Source organism: Salvelinus alpinus, chromosome 26, assembly GCF_045679555.1.
Source record: "Salvelinus alpinus chromosome 26, SLU_Salpinus.1, whole genome shotgun sequence".
Lineage (NCBI taxonomy): Eukaryota > Metazoa > Chordata > Actinopteri > Salmoniformes > Salmonidae > Salvelinus > Salvelinus alpinus.
This window is the reverse complement of record NC_092111.1, coordinates 19,554,381-19,575,461: the sequence shown is the minus strand read 5'-3', so window position 1 is coordinate 19,575,461 and position 21,081 is coordinate 19,554,381. Positions and strand designations below refer to the sequence as shown.

Below are 21,081 nucleotides of genomic sequence, written 5' to 3'. Positions count from 1 at the left end.
CACATGATCTGTCACATGATCTCATTATATATACACCTGTTCTGAAAGGCTCCACAGTCTGCAACACCACTAAGCAAGGGGCACCACAAAGCAAGTGACACCATGAAGACCAAGGAGCACTCCAAACAGGTCAGGGACAAAGTTGTGGAGAAGTACAGATCAGGGTTGGGTAATATTTGTTTTAATCAGAAACTTTGAACATCCCACGGAGCACCATTAAATCCATTATCAAAAATTGGAAAGAATATGGCACCACAACAAACCTGCCAAGAGAGGGCCGCCCACCAAAACTCACAGACCAGGCAAGGAGGGCATTAATCAGAGATTCAACAAAGAGACCTAAGATAACCCTGAAGGAGCTGCAAAGCTCCACAGCGGAGATTGGAGTATCTGTCCATATGACCACTTTAAGCCATACACTCCACAGAGCTGGGCTTTATGGAAGAGTGGCCAGAAAAAAGCCATTGCTTAAAGAAAAAAATAAGCAAACCCGTTTGATGTTCTCCAAAATGCATGTGGCAGACTCCCCAAACACATGGAAGAAGGTACTCTGGTCAGATGAGACTAAAATTGAGCATTTTGGCCATCAAGGAAAACACTATGTCTGGTGCAAACCCAACACCTGTCATCACCCCGAGAATACCATCCCCACAGTGAATCATGATGGTGGCAGCATCATGCTATGGGAATGTTTTTCATCTGTAGGGACTGGGAAACTGGTCAGAATTGAGGGAATGATGAATGGCGCTAAATACAGGGAAATTCTTGAGGGAAACCTGTTTGTCTTCCAGAGATTTGAGACTGGGATGGAGGTTCACCCTCCATCAGGACAATGACCCTAAGCATACTGCTAAAGCAACACTCGAGTGGATTAAGGGGAAACATTTAAATGTCTTGGAATGGCCTAGTCAAAGCCCAGACCTCAATCCAATTGAGAATCTGTGGTATGACTTAAAGATTGCTGTACACCAGCGGAACCCATCCAACTTGAAGGAGCTGCAGCAGTTTTGCCTTGAAGAATGGGCAAAAATCCCAGTAGCTAGATGTGCCAAGTTTATAGAGACATACCCCAAGAGACTTGCAGCTGTAATTGCTGCAAAAGCTGGCTCTACAAAGTATTGACTTTGGGGGGGGTGAATAGTTATGCACGCTCAAGTTTTCTGTCTTTTTGTCTTATTTCTTGTTTGTTTCACATAAAAAAATATTTTGCATTCTCAAAGTGGTTGGCATGTGTAAATCAAATGATACAAACCCCCCAAAAATCAATTTTAATTCCAGGTTGTAAGGCAACAAAATAGGAAAAATGCCAAGGGAATACTTTCGCAAGCCACTGTATATTATCCTCATGAGAAACAGAGATGATACAAAGCTAAGATGACGAAGATTGTTTGTATTTGGCTGCCTGGCGTTTAGAAATCTTTAACTACACCAGTTAGAGTTTTGGAGCCATTAGGTGTATGAAAGTAAATATTTATTAAAGAACATATTATTTAGTGAAATTGATATTACTTCATGGGCTTTCAGTGACTTGCTATCATTGGAGAAGTCTGCTTGTTTGACAGTGTAAAGTTAGAATAAGGAGAAATTGGATATCAAATGTGTTATTGTAGATGAGTATTTGACTAAATGACGGTAGTGTCTTTTTTTCACAGGTGAATGATGTAACCCACTTCTCAATAGGAGAGATGTTGGTGTTATCTCATGGTGGTATCTATCTGCAGACTACACCATCAGGAAGTAAGTGTTGGTGTTATCTTGCGGTGCTATCTATCTACAGACTACAACATTTGCATTTGGCCTAATTCTTTTTAGCTAGAGTTAGCAGCTGGGGTTGGGAGACTTTGGGGGAATCTGGATGAATGAAACTATTGACTCATCTGGCTGCAACAAAAGCTCATGAGTTGGGCAATCAAAAGGAAAAATCTGTCATCTTGTCTTGGGATTGTGATCCCTGAGAAACACGTAGTAGCTTATGTTTGAGCAATGCACACGGCTGATTGGGAACTATTCAAGGGGCTATTGGTTGCAGAATCTGAAAATGGATGCTATGACTTGGAGCGTTTTCTTCATAATAAATAGTCAGGTAAATTAGATGTTTTTGTAGCCAGATTCCAAATCACAGTTTGGTAACTAACACATACATTTTAGGTGTACAGTTTTGAACTTTTGAAGTAGACTTCTTTCTGCATTGAATAACTTTCTATATCATGCTAATGTTTGTTGTTGTTATTGTTGACGAAGTGAAACTGGTCGCTATGAGAAATGTGCCCCTTTAATACGACCAAACCCCAAGCTTTGTTTCCAACTTGATCATCCATCATCCATCTCGATGAAATAAGTGATTAAAACCTTGCTTTTTAGCTGTTTGGTTCCCTCCTTTCGACAGTAATGTTTTTAGATCATAGTGGGCGGAGAGAGACTGTTTCTGCCATCTGTCTTCATGATGTAATTTCATTTGGTGTCTGTGTGTCCATGTGTGCGCACTGTGTGTCCATGTGTGCGCACTGTGTGTGTGTGAAAAAGAGAAAGGAGAGATAGAGACTACCTCTCAGGTGGGTCTGTCTATCAGTCACCTAATCTTTTCTTTTTTCTTCTTTCAGGTCCTCTTGAGTGAGGACACAGACATCCAACAAAAAGTCCTGAAAACTGGATCTGAAGAGCTGAAGGCCTGACACAAGGACGGGTTCAACCCAGTATCTGAATACCGGACAACAGGGACTATCTGAGGGGACTGGCTCAGAGACTCAGAGGGCAGAGTTGTTTAATCTGGGAGCCAACAGAGCTCCGAGATGGGAAGCTTCTTTGGCTCAGGATGGAAAAGGACTTCCTCATTACCGCATGACAATTCACAGTTGTTGCCCAGGATCCGTTGAATGAATGGCTTGACTGGAGTAAGTACTAAGTATGAGTACAGACAGCCTGAAATCCAGTACAAGACAGATATAACTAAGGAACAAAATACTCATCATACATCAATCCCAGAGTCCGTTGAATGAACAGGCTTGACCTGTGTGGCCTGCCTCAGGCGGAGGGATCCCAGGTGTCTACCTGAGGTTTTTGTTCCGTTTTATGGAGGCGTTGCACAGCTGCAGCCACTTGCCGACTGGGGAGCAGTCCAGAGGTCATGACCAGCCTCAGCCAGGAGAGTCTGCTCTGCCTCTCCCAAACCCTGAGCCTCCCAAATCTCCCTCCTCCCAGAACCACGAACCACAGACACAACAGACTCACTCCAAACAAGGAGGCCCTCAACATCAACAACACCACAAACTGCCTAATAAGAGGGAGCGCAAGCGTCTCCGGAATCAGAGGCAAAGCGTTGATTCAGACACCCCACTGTCGGAAGAGGGTAAGCATGCAAAGGCAGAGGCAACACCGACTAGAGTGTCTCGGACCCCGTCTGGGGGGACCGCGGCAACTCCCTCCTTATCAACCACCTCCACCCAGTCTACAGAGGCTCCTGCCACAGAGGAGAACCAGGAGGGCACCCTGAAGCAGAAACGGGAGCATAAGCCTGGAAAACCTGGGAAATATGTGTGTTCTTACTGCGGCCGTGCCTGTGCCAAGCCCAGCGTCCTGCAGAAACACATCCGCTCCCACACTGGAGAGAGGCCCTACCCCTGTGCTCCCTGCGGCTTTTCTTTCAAGACCAAGAGCAACCTCTACAAGCACCGGAAGTCCCATACCCACAGGGTGAAGGCCGGCCTCGCCTCTGGAGAGCCCAGTGCTTTAGAAGAACCAATGCCAGTGTCAGAAGATGAAACCAGACAGCCATCGTCTGCTGCCTCCTCTAACTTGGAGAGACATGGCAGTGTAGCCAATGAGAAGACCCATGAAGACACAGAGAGGTCTACAGAGCAGTCCAGCGGGATGGACAACTCCTACGCCGTCAAGAAGAGGCTGGCCATGCGTTTGAGCCGAGGGAAACGTGGCCCTCTAGGCTCGTCTGACTCGATCAGTTCCTCGTTGGGTATGGCGAGTATAGGGAGTAGAGGCAGCACAGAGTCTGGCTATTTCTCTCGCTCTGAGAGCACTGAGCAGTCGCAGGACATTCCACCCAACGCAACAAGTGCCAAAAGCTACGCAGAGATCATCATGGGGAAATATGGCCGTCTGGGCCACCTCCAGAGGATGTCCCGGCATCAGGACCAGCAGCCTTCTGGAGGCCAGGGACAGCAGGAGAAGAGCAGCCCGTTCACAGTGCCCAAGAAGCAGGTCATTGACCACATCACCAACCTCATCACAATCAACGAGGCTGTGGTGGACACAAGTAAGATAGACAGCGTTAAGCCCAGGAGGTTCTCTCTGCCTAGGAGAAGTAGCAATGAGTCTAACTCCAAGGTTTCTCTATCTCTGAAAGAGCCACCGGTAGTCCACCACAGCACCAAAAACCCTGGAGACCCAGGGTTTAAGAGCAGTGGTTCCATCACTATGGGAGTTCCGTGTGAGAAGTTCCATCATCACCAGTCACTACACGTGGATTCAACGGCAGGCCTGTCATCCACTTCCATGGCTCCTCTTCTGAGAAGCCTCTCTATGCCCTCTGCTGCTAGTTCAACTGATGCCTCCTCTGACGTCTTCCCACGAAACTTCCGCCTTAGCCAGTCTTTCGATGAACGGTCTGAAACACAGTCTCGCCGCACTGGGATGCTACGACGCCAGCCTGCTATCGAACTACAACCCGGTGCTGAATTCACTAAAGAGGAACATAGTTTACACAGTAGCTCCAACACACTCTACAATCACAATATGTCCATCGTGCCTCCTGATCACAAGCAGTGTCAACCAGAGCCATACAAGTGTGAGTCCTGTGGCATTGGATGTAAGAACTGGGAAGGTTATAAGGCACACAAGAGAAGTCTTTGTATAGCACGACTTCCCCAAGAGAGTCTTGATACAACAATATGCCAGCTGGACCGTTCACAGTTGATACACTATCCGATTAGCAAACCAGGGGCTTTGGCAATGCGCAAGAGAAGGAAAGAGGAGAGTTTTGAATCTGATGATCCATCCTCTCCTGTGTCTTTATCCATACCCACCTTCTCCACATCGGTGCAAGGCAGAGACAGAAAAAGTGTAGCATGCAATAGAAACTCATGGCCATGGGTAGAGCAGGATCGGGGAGATACATCAAAATGTTTCTCAGTGATTCAGCATACTAGTTCATTTGAGAAACAGGACCCATTGTTTACAGACAGTCAAGGTAAAGAGGAGGCACATTTTAGTTTTCCATCTCATGAGGATGTGTCTCAGAAACAACCGCAGGAACACTCGTCCAAACCAACACCTCGCAAACTGGTGCGCCAACACAATGTTCAAGTCCCGGAGATATTCGTCACTGAGGATTCCAACACCAATGTTATTGAGTCTGTTCAGACACAGTCAGAAACAGCATCCATAATGCCTAAACAGACTGAAAGGACAGACGAGTTCCAGTGGCCACAGAGGAGCCTCACCCTGTCTGGGGTCCCCATCGAGAAGCTGCCCCCAAAGAAGAAACGTATCCGTCTGGCAGAGGCCGCCCAGTCTTCAGGGGAGTCCATGTCCAGCTTTGACTCCATCTCCCTGCCTCGCAGCCCCAGCCAGGACAGCTGTGCATCCCACGCGTCTAGCCGCTCTGCATGCTTCGAGGAGTCCACCAGACCTGGAGACATGGAGACCCTGGCTGGGACACCGTTGAGGAGGTCTAGGGCCCCTAACATGTTGACCGTCCCAGGGCTGCATCTTCACAAAAGGGAGATGCGGCGGTCGGTCTCAGAGCAAGCACCTCACGACCCACAGCAGCAGTCTGTCCTGATGGCGATGTTGGAGATGCGAAGCAAGTCCTTTGACTACAGCAGTTTGTCCCCTGAGCGCTCCGCGGCCGGCTGGAGTGACAGACGCAAATGTCTCCTCATGAGACACACTCCGGTCAAGGACCCAGAGGAGGAGCAGCCTGCCAAACCTGCAGAACTAAAGCGGAACCCCAGTCCCTCCATTTCTGCCAAACACACAGCACTAAAGGTGAACAATCCTTCTCACTGTAGCCCCAGTCCTGACCCTGTCAGTCCCAGCACTTCTTCCAGACTAAGCCCAGGTCCTCGACACCTTAGTGCGACTGCTGGTTCCCCTCTGTCAGGCGAACCCACATCATGTAACCCTGTACAAACTCTTTGCCAAGAGCCCCCCTCACAATGGAAACTGGGTCAAAGTATTCATTTGACTGGACATTGCTCTGAAGTCCTACCCTCAAAGAACTCTGTAGAATCTCCTGACCCCCTCCAGAGGGTAACCCCATCACCTCCCTGTTCAGGGAAACCTCTAATTATCTCCCTCCGTCCTGTCCACACCTACATCCATCCTGCCCAACCCCAACCCCGCCCTGTCTACCCTTCCCACTCCCTCCCCACCCAGTGCCGATTAGGGATAGCTAGGGCCCACTACCTTCCAATGTCCACAGGCCTGAAGCTGGAGATCCCAGTCCCAACGCACATTCATGATGGACATTCAGAGTTTGTAACACATCCTCCGCAGATACTTCACCCTCACCCTAACATCTCACGTAGCCCAGAGTTACTCCGGCCCTCTATATCACCAGCAGTAGCAGTAGTCCGGCTACAGGCAGACACCAACACCCTAGCCAGTGCCATATACACCACTCTGTCCCAAACCACAACATCTAGGTCCCAGGAACCTGTGTGTTCTGGGTTAAACAGTGGCAATAGAAATTCCCCAATGCCTGAACATAACAGCCACCTGGTCATGACTCTGCCTATAAGTAGCAAGATGTTGTCTGAGACTCTGCTACCAGTCAGCCAGTTGGCTCTGCCTCCAGGCAACCACTTGGCTTTGCCTCTGCCTTCAGGCAGCCAGTTGTGGTCTGATGAGGGCTGTAGATCTTCGGGCTCAGGGAGCAACAAGCGATTGTTATCCCCTTCAAACAGTGTCGATTTCAGCCCTGAGTCCAAACAGCAGCAGAAACGAGTGAAGGAGGAGGAAGAAGAGGAGAGTTGTGTAGGAAACGTAATCGTGGAAACATCCACAAAAGAAGAAAAGGTTGTGATTCCAACATGTTTACCTAGGGTGTGTACTCCAATAAGTCAAGAAAGATCTTCATATCCGACCCTCCAGTCCACCACCTCTCACAGCTGGTGTTATCTGAACTACGTCAAGCCAAATCCTTCCACCTCCACCTCGACTGACCACCAGCCCTCAGTGTACTCCTCTTGGTCTACCAGCGAGTATGACCCCAACCCTCCAGGCCTCTCCAGCAAGACAGCCCTGTCCCTGTTGGACTGCAAGCAGAGGGTCTGCCCCACCATCTACACCATGTCTCCCATGTCATCCACCCCGGCAGAGACCCCACCAGAGCCCACCGACATGAAGACGCCATGCCATTCTGAGGTAAAGAGACTTTACTGGAGGCCTCCTCATAGAAAGGTCAATGTGAAATTTGCAGTACTGTATGTATTTATTTAGCCTTGTCCCATACTGCACTATGTGCTGTAGTTTTTTACTTTATTTTGTATATGACCCAATACACCCAATACAGTTTGGCCTTATTTCTCATTTCAAGCGTGTAGGCCTATATTGTAAATTGTAATGCTACAGTATAATTCAGATAAGTACTGAAACACATAAGTTATGATGAATTCCCCCCCATCCCTGTCTCCTTGGCCTGATCTTGCTGGAGCAGGGTTGGTGAATTTGCCCTGCATGTCTCTCTCGAGTGTAGGTACATGCCACTCTGCCCGGTGACAGCCACCGTGTCGAGACAACAGAGCAAGAGCAGTCCGCAGAGGACAAGGAGCTAAAGAAAGAACGAGAGGAGGAGGAAGAGAAGGAAGAGGAGGAAAAAGAAGCAGAGACCCAGTCAACCAGCAAATGTAGAGAAGCTCCACCTCGAATCTGGATCTGTGAGGGAGGGTGAGCAGGCTATGACTGATTACATTTTAGAGTTGAAATAACACTTAAACATTTAAAGATGCAAAGCATTATTTGCTTTACATTCATAAAGACATGAGAAACTACACTCAGCCTTACAAGTTTTGCTCTATACAGTACAAGGCATGGTACTGTAAGCTACTAGTCCTTGACAGTGAGGGTATTTGGTCTCTGTGTTGTGTATGGAGAGCTGTGAAATGTTGTCGTTCCCCTCTGCAGGACATGAGGGGCTAAGGGTTGTCTGTCTGACTACACCAACAGAGCCCGTCTGTTGAGTGGCCCTTGCCAGGAAATGACCAACAACTACCCAGCTTCCTCTACTGTACCCTGTGTAGAAGTTCAGTTACACCCAACACAGTCAATGGTTCTGGTCATTCAGCTGTAGAGGGAAATAGTGGCCAATTTCATTCCCGATTTCATTCCCATTTTAGATGGTGATTGATTGAATGAATGAGAACCTTGAGTCTATTTACATGATTTCTCTGTGCATCTGGGTTTATGTGTATCTATTTGTAGACAGAGAACAAGAGGGGCACTATTTTCAGAGGAGAGAGTGGAAGGTGTTTGATACTAACTCTGCTTCTCTAGTAATGGGACTTATGTAGGATGTGTCAGATAGGAGAGAGAGAGCTCGAGAGCGCTCTGATTCATCTGTCTTCATTTACAGTAATCCACACAGCTAGATTGAATCACACTGTTATGAAGCAGACATAACTGAAACTCCTGAGAACACTTGGTCTCCTCCATCATATCTGTGAATATGCTACTGAGGTGCCATCTGTGTGTTCCTCTGCATCTCTCTGAGTACCGCTGGGAACCTGTTGTTGTCGTGACTCAGGTTCACAGCCTTCTTCTCATCAGTCACAACCCAGCTAGCACATAACGTTCTGAGAACCATATGTTTCTTTGAGCTTGGTGAGAGTGTGTTTGTCCAATAGTTATTTTGCATACAACCTTCCCATGACCTTCTGGGAATAGTGCAGAATACTTGCTTGGCTTTGGAACATTCTCAGCACATTTAAGGAACTTGACAAAAAGTGTCTTTTATTTTTCTTGGTATTTCATTAATTTAACAGAAAGTTTCCTAAACATTCAAACATGGTTACATTCAATTTCAATCTTGGTAATGTTCTAGGAACGTTTTCCTACTGGTTTGACATTGGGAATGTTCTCAAATAGTTCAGAGAACGTTAAGAAACAACGTTCTTCTGTGGGAATTTCAGTAATTCAACATAATGTTTCCTACAGGTTTCCCCCTGGTTTTATTTAAAGTCATGTTCTCAAATTGTTCCGAGAACATTAAGAAAACTTTCCATAAAAACTACAAGTAAACTTTTGTAATGTTTAAATAACATTCTTAGAATGTTCTCTGAACGTCTCAGAAAAGCTTCCTAAGGGCAAGTGCCCCGTCAGCATTGTGCTGTTTTTCATTTTTTCATATGTTAAATTAAAACCCCTTAGAGTCGATTGACGCACCCGTTCGTCACACCGTGATGTCATTTTGAATAGCTACCTGTGTGTTTATGCTAGAGACTTACAGTTTATTGTAGTGGCTGCAGCTCAATCCCCCCTTTCCGCCGATATAAAGTTTCTGCCTACTTCATAACATGGGGCTTTTAAAAGCTGTGTTTTTCTAAAGTTGACAGAATCCGGACAAGAAAATCGTCACCAAATAATCTGTAGAACCCGAACCGTTAGAGCTACAAACTAATGAGATGAAAGAGGAGACTCTCATGAACACGACAGTGTGGTTTGTTTTGCTCCACGACATCCGCAAGCTTTACGGCAGTCGTCTGAACTCTCTGACGCAGACATCCCAATTTCCAAGATGTCTTCTCACAAAAGCAACTGTCCGGACCGAACCGTTTGAGCTAACTAATATATCAACAGGGGTCCTCAAATAGCTAAATGATCCATTTTATGACCATCCTAAAACAATTTAAAACATTAGCTTAGTAGATATTGCGATCTAAGGGCTTAGACCTAAATGGTCTTCACGTTTTATCATAATCATTTATAAAAAGATCTGTCAGCGGTATTTTTCAGAGGGGGCACACTGACTGGATCAGGCAAAGAGAACCCCCCACCCCCCCAAGATATGTCGCCTATTGATTCCTTCTTGGTTAATAAATACAACTGTAATACAGCCACCTAACAATTTTGTGAAGTTGGCTTTAACTAGTCAGCTAAATAGGTTCCCAATCTCCCAAACTCATAACTAGCTATCAAGCCATTTCAGGCTGTCAATCAAGTTAGAGTAGCTTGTCTAACTATCTTACACCTCAGCTCCACTATAAGTGTTGCGTTGCTTTGCCATCAGCGTTGTGTCAATGTGACGTTCTACTTGCTACACAGAGCGTGTTGTTTTGAGACGTGTGAGGAGCAGAGGGGAAGCGCGTCTTTATTCTATTGTCCCCTACTGTACCATATTCATTATTTGTGTGTAAGTACAATAGCTTTGGTCAAGTTTTTCACAAGTACTCATTCAATTGTTGCTAGTGCTTGTACTAAATGATCCTCTAATTACACAAGTTGCTTTTGTTTACATTGTGAACATACTCAATGTAGCTAGTTAGCTAGAGTTTCTGCTAGCTAGTAGCTTCTTGACTTCATACATCTTAGTACAATAACCAGTGGTGTATAGTCAAGGCAATATGCAATCAAAATCAACTTTATTTCTCATTATTTCAATTCACAAGATAGAATGAACGCATGCGTCAGCCATCGAGAATTGGATGCAGTATAACAGCTTTTATTGATTTTAAAGGAAGCATTTCCTCGATGGCTGATGGCAATGCCGGACGCCCGATGGCTATTGTGTAGCAGGGCCATTAGCTGGCATCCCCGCTGGCAAGAAAATACTAAAATTGTCAAGAGGTATGCTTAGATAACCTATACAGAAAAATAGACATTTGTGACCTAGAATAAGGCATAATGATTATGCCTCTAGATTACAGGAAAAGGCTGTAAAGGTGTTTGAAAAATGTAAAATTACAGAGCCGTCCACCAGACCACCTCTCCTCCATCCTCATGTACTTTGCGCCCCCTTACTTTGCGCCCCCTGCTCAGAACGTTAAGAAAACCTTCTTTTAAAAACCACAAGAAAACTTTTGCAACATTCAGAGAATGTTCTATTAATGTTATTAAAAACGTATACAGTCCGTTCTCAGCATCAACAAAACGCTCTCTATCCTCTATCTGGTTAAGTGTGTTCAGGTGTGTTGGCCGCGCCCACTAATTGGCCACACATTCAGGAAGTTATTAAAAAAACTCAAAATAACCTATAATTTCCGTTCTCAGAGCGTTAATAAAAACTCCCAGGAAATCTTTCAAGGAAACAGAGTAAAACATTCTCAGAATAGGCTAAATGTTCACTTCTGTTCTCAGAACTTTTAAGTTCAGTTTTACTGGTCAGGAAATGTATTGCTTCATTCCCACAACCAATGTGAAACCAAAAACATACATTCCCACAACTTCCAATAAGCCCAATGTGCTACCTGGGAATGACTCATCTCTCTTCCCTGCTGTGCTGTGTGGAGCTCTGAGTCCGCCAATTCCATCTGGTCGGGCCGTTGTGTGTGTGCGAGATGATAAGACAAAGCAGTGAACAAGAGGAAGTCAAACAATGACCTTTCAGTATGGCTACATTACGGGGGAGTGAAGGCTGAGTGAGGGAAGATTTAGTGTAGGCTGTCTCTCTGAAGATAAAACTAGGGGCAGGATCTGTGAATGGGTGTCAGAGTAAACTATGAATTGCGTGGGTTGGTGGCCATCAATATGCCTACATGCTGTATATCAGTTCGGCATGTGGGATTTTTTGTCAGTGGGCATGTACACACACATGCATCCACACACACACATTTGAAATACTTTATTTGAATCACATTACATCATAAAAGATTCAAACATAATTCAAACAGATGCCCATAACGGCTGAAACAGAGTGGTACCTTCTCCTCCACACAGCTAGGCGGTCCATAACTGCTGACACAGAGCAGTACCTTCTCCTCCACACAGCTAGGCGGTCCATAACAGCTGAAATAGAGCAGTACCTTCTCCACACAGCCAGTGGTGGAAAACGTACCCAATTGTCATACTTGAGTAAAAGTAAAGATGACTTAATAGAAAATGACTCAAGTAAAAGTGAATGTCACCCAGTAAAATACTACTTGAGTAAAAGTCTAAAGGTATATGGTTTTAAATATGCTTAAGTATCAAAAGTAAATGTAATTGCTAAAATATACTTAAGCATAAAAAAGGAAAAGCATAAAAATTTCAAATACCTTATTTAAGCAAACCAGACAGTACCATTTTCTTGTTGTTTGAATTCACGGATAGCCAGGGGCACACTCCAACACTCAGACATATTTTACAAACGAAGCATGTATGTTTAGTGAGTCCTCATGATCAGAGGCAGTAGGGATGACGAGGGATGTTCTCTTGATAGGTATGAATTGGACCATTTTCCTGTCCTGCTAAGCATTCAAAATGTATTTTTGGGTGCCAGGGAAAATGTATGGAGTAAAACATTTTTCTTTAGGAATGTAGTGAAGTAAAAGTAGTCAAAAAATAATAATAGTAAAGTACAGATATCCCCAAAAACTACTTAAATTGTACTTTAAAGTATTTTTACTTAAGTACTTTACGCCACTGCACACAGCTAGCCTGCCCATAACGGCTGAAACAGAGCAGTACCTAGCCAGTTGTTTTGGCTACTCTTAGTCAGGCCTGCCTAATCTAAGCCTATGTAAATGGCCAAGACTGCCAAGTTTCAATGCCACCAACTTGCATTTGTATCTTAGGCTGTCCAAGCGTGATATGAGGGGCTGGTATTTAAGGAGCTTTTAAGAAAAGGCCTGCTCCATTTTTTAAATTGTTTTACTTAACCTTTATTTAACTAGGCAAGTCAGTTAAGAACAAATTCTTATTCACCAAAACGGCCTATGTAACAATAAAACAATCGACACACACACACACACACACACACACACACACACACACACACACACACACACACACACACACACACACACACACACACACACACACACACACACACACACACACACACACACACACACACACACACAGCTGATATGGTTTCATAAAAGCTCTACATTGAACCCCTGTAAGGACATCGCAACACCTGTCTCATTCATTTAGTCAAAACATTGCTTTTAAGGCACCAAACAGTGATTAAGTTGAGAAAATGAAGCATGTTAGCTATCATTGTAATTAGCGATCATATTAATAGAAAGACGTTTTTGTTTTCTGTTTATTTGGAGCAGCTGGTCTGAGCCCAGGGTTTCCTCCCTCTCTGGTGTGTTTTTATTGGCTGGCTGTTCCAAACCCCAGCTGATGTTGCAGGCTCTCTGTGTTTGGACTGGGGCTGGGTGGTGGTGGTGTGAGAGGGTGGTGATGGGGGTTAGAGTCCCACTGCAGGGCACCCACTTCAGCTTCACACAGAGGGGCTTTTATAACCCCAAACCAGAACACCCTCCACCCCAAAAGCACACACACACACACACACACACACACACACACACACACACACACACACACACACACACACACACACACACACACACACACACACACACACACACACACACACACACACACACACACACACACACACACACACACACACACACAGACACACACACACACAGAGAGGGGTGGACCCCCTAACCAACTGCCAGAGTGTGAGTTCACTGTGTAAGAAGGGTGTGTGCCAAACAGATACGTCAATAAATAGAAACATTATAGCAGCTTGCAGGTGCTATATACAGTATATAGAACCAATGCTTTTATTGCAGCCATATGGACTGTGGTTTTCATCAGGGGTGGAAATGAACTCACCACTGAAAATTTGACCCGGGATTCAGATCCAAATATCTCAACTTTGGGTACTCTGTTCACTCAGGTTCCTCTCCATTCCTAGATGTTATTGAAAGAACACTAGCATCAATTCACAAGGTTTATGGTGGTAGCATTACCTATACATAATAAAACAACACTAAAATATAACTAAAATTCTCTCTCTCGTCCGTCAGCTACAGGTCTAGTGAGGAGTATGTGTACGTGCGGGGTCGAGGCAGGGGCAGATATGTGTGTGAGGAGTGTGGCATCCGCTGTAAGAAGCCTAGTATGCTGCGTAAACACATCCGCCTGCACACCGACTCACGGCCCTACGTCTGCAAGCACTGCAACTTCGCCTTCAAAACCAAAGGTGAGCTATGGATGGACACAGGAATGCTGACTTACTGAGGTTACAGATAGTCACAGGACTGTGACTCTCTAGAGGGTATGGATAGGTGGATAGGTACTGAAATAGCTGCCTTATTGGGACAAGGCCTCTCTTATAAAATAGATTTTTAAGGAAAAGTGTACTGTTGATCTGCTCGGAGTTGACATCTCTGTTCATCCAGTGTGTTGTTAGGGATGTCTCGTGATGGCAATGTAATGGTTCTCTGTTGTTCCAGGGAACCTCACCAAACACATGAAGTCCAAGGCCCATGGGAAGAAGTGCCATGACGGGCCAATGACTGGTTCTGAGGCTGAAGAAGGTCAGACGATGTTATGTTGCTGTGTCTACATTAAAAATATCCAATAATACTTTGTTATGTTGCCTAATTCTTACAATGATCTCTCCCCTCCCCCCCAGACTGCTCAGTCTGGCCAGAGACAGGACAGGACGAGCACCGGTACTCTGACATTAGTGAAACTGAAGCAGACGACGATGACAACGAGTATGATGATGATGATGATGATGATGATGGTGAAGAGGAGTCCTGGTCCCATGAAGACCCTTCCACCACCTCAACAAGCCACCTGAAGCCACCCAAACCCCCAGACCAGAACAGAACCACACCAGACCGGGACAGGACCAGACCATCTGGGTCAAGCCAGCGCAGCCAGCCTCAGAGGCTGAGTCCCCAGGAGCCAAGCCTCTGTTACACTGCTGGTTCCCCCAGCAAGAAGAGAGCTCTATTCTCTCTGAGGAGGCAACTGGACCCCTGTGGTCACCGCTCCCCATTGCACTGTCCCTCACCAACTCCAGCCCTATCTCCATCCCTATCCCTAACCAATCAGCTTTCTCCTGCTCACTCCCTATCCCCTAGAGCGGACCTGTCCCCTCTCCGATGCCCTTCCCCCAAGCGTTACCTCTCCCCTGTCTCCTGCCATCCCTCCCCTCCACCACTCTCATCCCTGTCTCCTAGGCATAACCTGTCCCCTGCCCCCTCCAACCCCTCCCCACCCTCCTCTCTGTCCCTGCTAGGTTGTCATGTCTCCCCCCCCCTAGAGAAACATCTGTCCCCCCTAAGAGGCCTCTTGCCTGTCAGGCCCAAGTCCCCCAGCTCCCCTTCCCCTCAGGCCACCATCCCTGCTCAACACAGAGCCTGTCTGCCCAGAGACCCATCTTCAAATCCCCACAGGGACAGACCTGCTACGGCTACAAGCTCCAAGGCAAGGCTGGTGAGTATTTCAGTCTCTCTCTGTCACCCCTCGAACACAACACAGACACACTTTGTGTCCGACCTGTGGAAGACTGCTTGGCTCTTTTATTTTTGTTGCATAATTTAATTTTATGTCTATAACGTGGGGACGGATTGGTTTGATAACCACAGTGCTGCTCACTCACCTGCGACGTGATTTGTCTCTGTTTGGTTAGCCGGTTGGGTTCAGAGATTAAATAAACCCTTTTCTACACACAAAGCAGTTCCTGTGAGGGCTAAACAGCCAAATACAAGTAAAATAAACATCCAAAACAAATATAGATACGTATGGTGGTACATTCAGGGTTATTTTAAAGTCATACCTTTATAGGAAAAGGAAGGAAGGGTAACGCTCTACTTTTATATGATTCAAACTAAACCAACAACACAAAACCTGAAAATAATGCAAGATGGTTCCCAAATAGACACAAATGTGTTTGTTCTGGGCAGTTTGTGAAAAAAATGAGTCACACACCTATCATTAGATGTCTGAGATTGTGCCATCAGCCTCTAAATGTGTGCCAATGTCTCAGTCAACTCACCTGATATAAACATGGTATGTTTCTTCACAAGTCGTGTTGGCATTGTGGTTTGGTTGCGTTGTGGTTCTAACCTTTACAACCTTCCTTCCCCTCATCCCTACCCAGTTGAAGAGCTACTCTGTTCAGGAGGACGACGAGGCGTGCCTCCCTATCCTGTCCCCCAGGACTAGACCATCCCGAGGGGGCCACGGTGGTGTCTTCAGCCACCTGCCTCTCCACTCTCAGCAGCTAGCCAGGACCCCCAACCTGATGATCCCCATTGGGGGGATCCACATGGTACAGCCCAGGACCAGTCGTCACTACAGTCTGGTGACTAGCCCTGTGGCATCACAGAACACCCCTACCCCGGCAAAGATGGACCGGTCCATGGCAGCCCAGAACACCCCTACCCAAGCAGGAATAGACTGGTCCAGGTCATCCCAGCACACTTCTACCTTAACAGGAATGGACCGGCCCATGACAGCCCAGAATACCCCTACCCCAGCAGAGATGGACCACTCCAGGACCAGGGGAGCTGGACTGGAAGAAGGGCCACTTAGTAGGCCTTCATCGCTGAAGCACCATCAAAACACCAGCTACCAGGACAACAGGGTAGGAGAGGGAGAGGCCGGGGGCAGACTGTCAGGACCTCTCCCAGACAAGGCAGGTACGGCCCATGTACAGGTGTGCTCCATGAGACCCGAGAATCATGGGAGTTTGAGTCAAAGGGAAGAAACTAAACTACTGTTCACTGGGACAGAGCTAGGAGGCAGCTCACACAGTCCAGGCGCCCGAACGAGCACGTTGTCCAAGGGAACCACACACACAGAAAGAGATACAGATACACACGTTAGAGGAGGAAGTGTTTTTCCAATGACTAACCAAGGCCAAAAGATGCCATCTTCTTTCCAGACTAAACTCTGATAGGAAGGAGCACCTTTAGGGAACAGTGCAACAAACTTGTCTTGGGTACATCTGATATGGCAGCATTTTTCCTACATAGGGGATACAGTGCCATATCAGACACAGACATGGTCTCAGCGCTAGAAGCAGTTCTGGTTTTGAGACTGAAGAAGACGGAAGGAATCCAAGTAGAGCACTCAGGAGCGTACGACTTCTGACTATAATGTGTAATTATATTATGTAATTATATGAATGATATATAGATACAGTTGAAGACGGAAGTTTACATACACCTTAGCCAAATACATTTAAACACAGTTTTTCACAATTCCTGACATTTAATCCTAGTAAAAATTCCCTGCATTAGGACAGTTAGGATCACCACTATATTTTAAGAATGTGAAATGTCAGAAAAGTAGTAGAGAGAATTATTTATTTCAGCTTTCATTTCTTTCATCACATTGACAGTGGGTCAGAAGTTTACATACATTCAATTAGTATTTGGTAGCATTGCCTTTAAATTGTTTAACTTGGGTCAAACGTTTCAGGTAGCCTTCCACAAGCTTCCCACAATAAGTTGGGTGAATTTTGGCCCATTCCTCTTGACAGAGCTGGTGTAACTGAGTCAGGTTTGTAGGCCTCCTTGCTCGCACACGCTTTTTCAGTTCTGCCCACAAAATTTCTTTGGGATTGAGGTCAGCGCTTTGTGATGGCCACTCCAATACCTTGACTTTGTTGTCCTTAAGCCATTTTGCCACAACTTTGGAAGTATGCTTGGGGTCATTGTCCATTTGGAAGACCCATTTGCGACCAAGCTTTAACTTCCTGACTGATGTCTTCAGATGTTGTTTCAATATATCCACATAATTTTCCTGCCTCATGATGCCATCTATTTTGTTTAGTGCACCAGACCCTCCTGCAGCAAAGCACCCCACGACATGATGCTGCCACCCCCGTGCTTCACGGTTGGGATGGTGTTCTTCGGCTTGCAAGCCTTCCCCTTTTCCTCCAAACGTAACAATGGTCATTATAGCCAAACAGTTCTATTTTTGTTTCATCAGACCAGAGGACATTTCTCCAAAAAGTACGATCTTTGTCCCCATATGCAGTTGCAAACCGTAGTCTGGCTTTTTTATGATGGTTTTGGCGCAGTGGCTTCTTCCTTGCTGAGAAGCCTTTCAGGTTATGTCGATATAGGACTCGTTTTACTGTGGATATAGATACTTTTGTACCTGTTTCCTCCATCATCTTCACAAGGTCCTTTGCTGTTCTAGGATTGATTTGCACTTTTTGCACCAAAGCATGTTCATCTCTAGGAGACAGAACGTATCTCCTTCCTGAGCGGTATGACGGATGCGTGGTCCCATGGTGTTGATACTTGCGTACTATTGTTTGTACGGATGAATGTGGTACCTTCAGGCGTTTGGAAATTGCTCCCAAAGATGAACCAGACTTGTGGAGGTTTACAATTTTTTGCTGAGGTCTTGGCTGATTTCTTTTGATTTTCCCATGATGTCAAGCAAAGAGGCACTGAGTTTGAAGGTATGCCTTGAAATACATCCACAGGTACACCTCCAATTGACTCAAATTATGTCAATTAGACTATCAGAAGCTTCTAAAGCCATGACATAATTTTCTTGAATTTCCCAAGCTGTTTAAAGGCACAGTCAACTTAGTGTATGTAAACTTCTGACCCACTGGAATTGTGATACAGTGAAATATAAGTGAAATAATCTGTCTGTAAACAATTGTTGGAAAAATGACTTGTGTCATGCACAAAATAGATGTCCTAACTGACTTGCCAAAACTATAGTTTGTTTACAAGAAGTTTGTGGAGTGGTTGAAAAACGAGTTGTAATGACTCCAACTTAAGTGTATGTAAACATCTGACTTCAACTGTATGTTGAATATGCAGTATATGTTTTGCAATCTTTTTTTACCCTCTTCTTTTGTTTGATGTCATTGATGTTAATTTATTATTGATGTGCTCTTATGCAATTCTGTACTATCCTCTGTGAGAGCTGGAATGAAATGTAGATGATAAAGATTTTATTTAGTTCAACTCTCCCCTCATCGACACCTTTGATAACTCTAATACATTATACTACCCTTGCTGTGTTCATACTGTATGATGTACAGGTGTAGGATCTTAATTTGACCTATATTGTCTCAGATAAATAATCCTCCAGCACCAGGATTTGAACGTTTAGACCATAATGTTGCATGATCGGTTGCTTGATCGGTGGTTAGGCTATTAGCTGGCCAAAAATAGGCTACGAGAAAAGTGCAATACCATTAATATAACCGTGTATTAGTGTGGGTTTTCAGTGAATTCATGTAAATCACAAAGCTCATCTGCATTTCCTGTGGTGCAGGAAAATTCTCAGCAACAAAAAGAGTGGTCAAATTAAGATCCTACACAGGTACGATCAAATAGAAAGGTACTATAAATCTTCTCACCCTGACCAGTATTTTGAAGTGCAATTTCTTTAAAGATTGTGGCTTGAAATGTCATTGTTAATGACTGTGATAATTTTTTATTTAATGTTAAGTTGGAATCCTTAATGGTGAAACAGCCACGTCCGTTTGCGATATTACAACAATAAAGAAGTGACTGCAAACAATGTACACTTTTTTTCGTCAGTCGGTACATCGTTGGACGCGCGCTAGAACGGTGGAATATGTCCTGCATGTTCTTTTACCACGCTGTGCGACGCTCGCCGCTTTGCTTCGTCAACAAAACAAAGCAACGACAGTGGCGCCGTTTCGCCACTACGGATTCCATCTTTAAAGATTGCTCTTTAAAAAAAATATGTTATATGTTTGTTTTGAAGAATCAGGGTCAGAATAATATCTTATTTTCTACTATCTTGTTGAGGCAAAATATTGGAATAATAATACGCATCCGTGGTAGAAAAGCTTCCTGCACTCATTGGATAGTCATAAATGTATCTTGTTTTGATCATCAGCTGTTCATGGTGCAGTCTATATTTATTGTCATAAATACAGTAATAACAGGTCGTTTTTATAAAGGAGGCAGTTTCCATATTTGTCATTTTCATGTATTTTGCCATTAAAACTCGTTTTTACAGATTTATAATGAAATTGTGTCCCTGTGTATATTTTCTTTCAACCTAAACATTTTGGGTCTGTGTAATTCATTGGTAGATCACACAACAGTACTACCGTTTTCTTGAATTATATATCGCCACCTTGTGGCTGCTAGTGTTAGTCACTCACTAGTCTAGTACATTTGTATAGTTGAGTCATTCAGCAGACGCTCTCATCCAGAGCAATTTACAGTTAGTGCTTCAAGATAGTTAGGTGGGACAACCACATATCACAGTCAGACAGTCAGATACTATTCATGTACAATGCCATGGAGCAATTCAAACCCTTTAGAAGTTTCTATCTGCAACCCTCCAAACGTTGTCGTCTACTGAGTGTTCTATCACTCTATCCCAAATTGACCCCTGTAGTTTACTTCTTCTTTAGCTATATCAAATCACATTGTATTTATAAAGCTCTTTCTACATCAGCCGATGTCACAAAGTGCTGTACAGAAACCCAGCCTAAAACCCCAAACAGATGTAGAAGCACAGTGGCCAGGAAACACTCCCTAGAAAGGCCAGAACCTAGGAAGAAACCTAGAGAGGAACTATATGACGTAATATGTAACCAATATGGCAATAGTGCCACCTTAAATGACAAGCTATATTGCTCGGCCCTATCTCCTTTTCTCAGGGTCTATGGGCTTGACTTGGGATAATGACTCAGCTGCTATTAGCACCTACCCCCTTTAAGCAATAAGTACCGAGGAGGTGTGGTATATGGTCAATATACCACGGCTAAGGGCTGTTCTTATGCAGAGTGCCTGGACACAGCCCTTAGCCGTGGTATATTGGCCATATATCACAAACCCCCGAGGTGCCTTATTGCTATTATAAACTGGTTACCAACGTAATTAGAGCAGTAAATAAAAAGGTTTTGTCATACCCTGGAGTTACTTGGGTGTTTCAGGCTGTTTCTTTGTCTCACTATGAGGACAATGTCTCTGTCAGCCACTAGATGTCACTAACATCAAGCCACTGGAGACCGATGCTCGGGACTGCAGTTTGCTGAAAACGATGACATCATGTAGTTAAGATATTAGTCATCCGTCCCTACTGTATTTCCACCAGAAATTGACATAAAGCCTAACTGACATGATTATACATTTCCAATTATTTCAGCCATGC

At 44.9% G+C, this 21,081-nt stretch overlaps 1 protein-coding gene across 4 annotated transcripts in view; it reads left to right on the top strand.

Moving 5' to 3' along the window:
* The window catches only part of LOC139554890 (transcription factor HIVEP3-like), a 58,846-nt gene extending 38,898 nt beyond the window's left edge, over window positions 1–19,948 (top strand). For 2 of the 4 annotated variants that reach the window (XM_071368133.1, XM_071368132.1), the window contains exons 2-7: window positions 2,601–7,380; window positions 7,712–7,902; window positions 13,977–14,152; window positions 14,406–14,489; window positions 14,588–15,399; window positions 16,067–19,948. In XM_071368133.1, coding sequence (XP_071224234.1) covers window positions 3,070–7,380; window positions 7,712–7,902; window positions 13,977–14,152; window positions 14,406–14,489; window positions 14,588–15,399; window positions 16,067–16,864 — 6,372 coding nt within the window. In that variant the 5' untranslated portion in view covers window positions 2,601–3,069 and the 3' untranslated portion in view covers window positions 16,865–19,948. Of the gene's footprint in view, window positions 1–1,652; window positions 1,738–2,600; window positions 7,381–7,711; window positions 7,903–13,976; window positions 14,153–14,405; window positions 14,490–14,587; window positions 15,400–16,066 lie in introns of those variants that run through there. The other 2 variants (XM_071368134.1, XM_071368135.1) reach the window with 2 other exon arrangements.
* The last annotated feature ends 1,133 nt before the right edge of the window (window positions 19,949–21,081 follow it).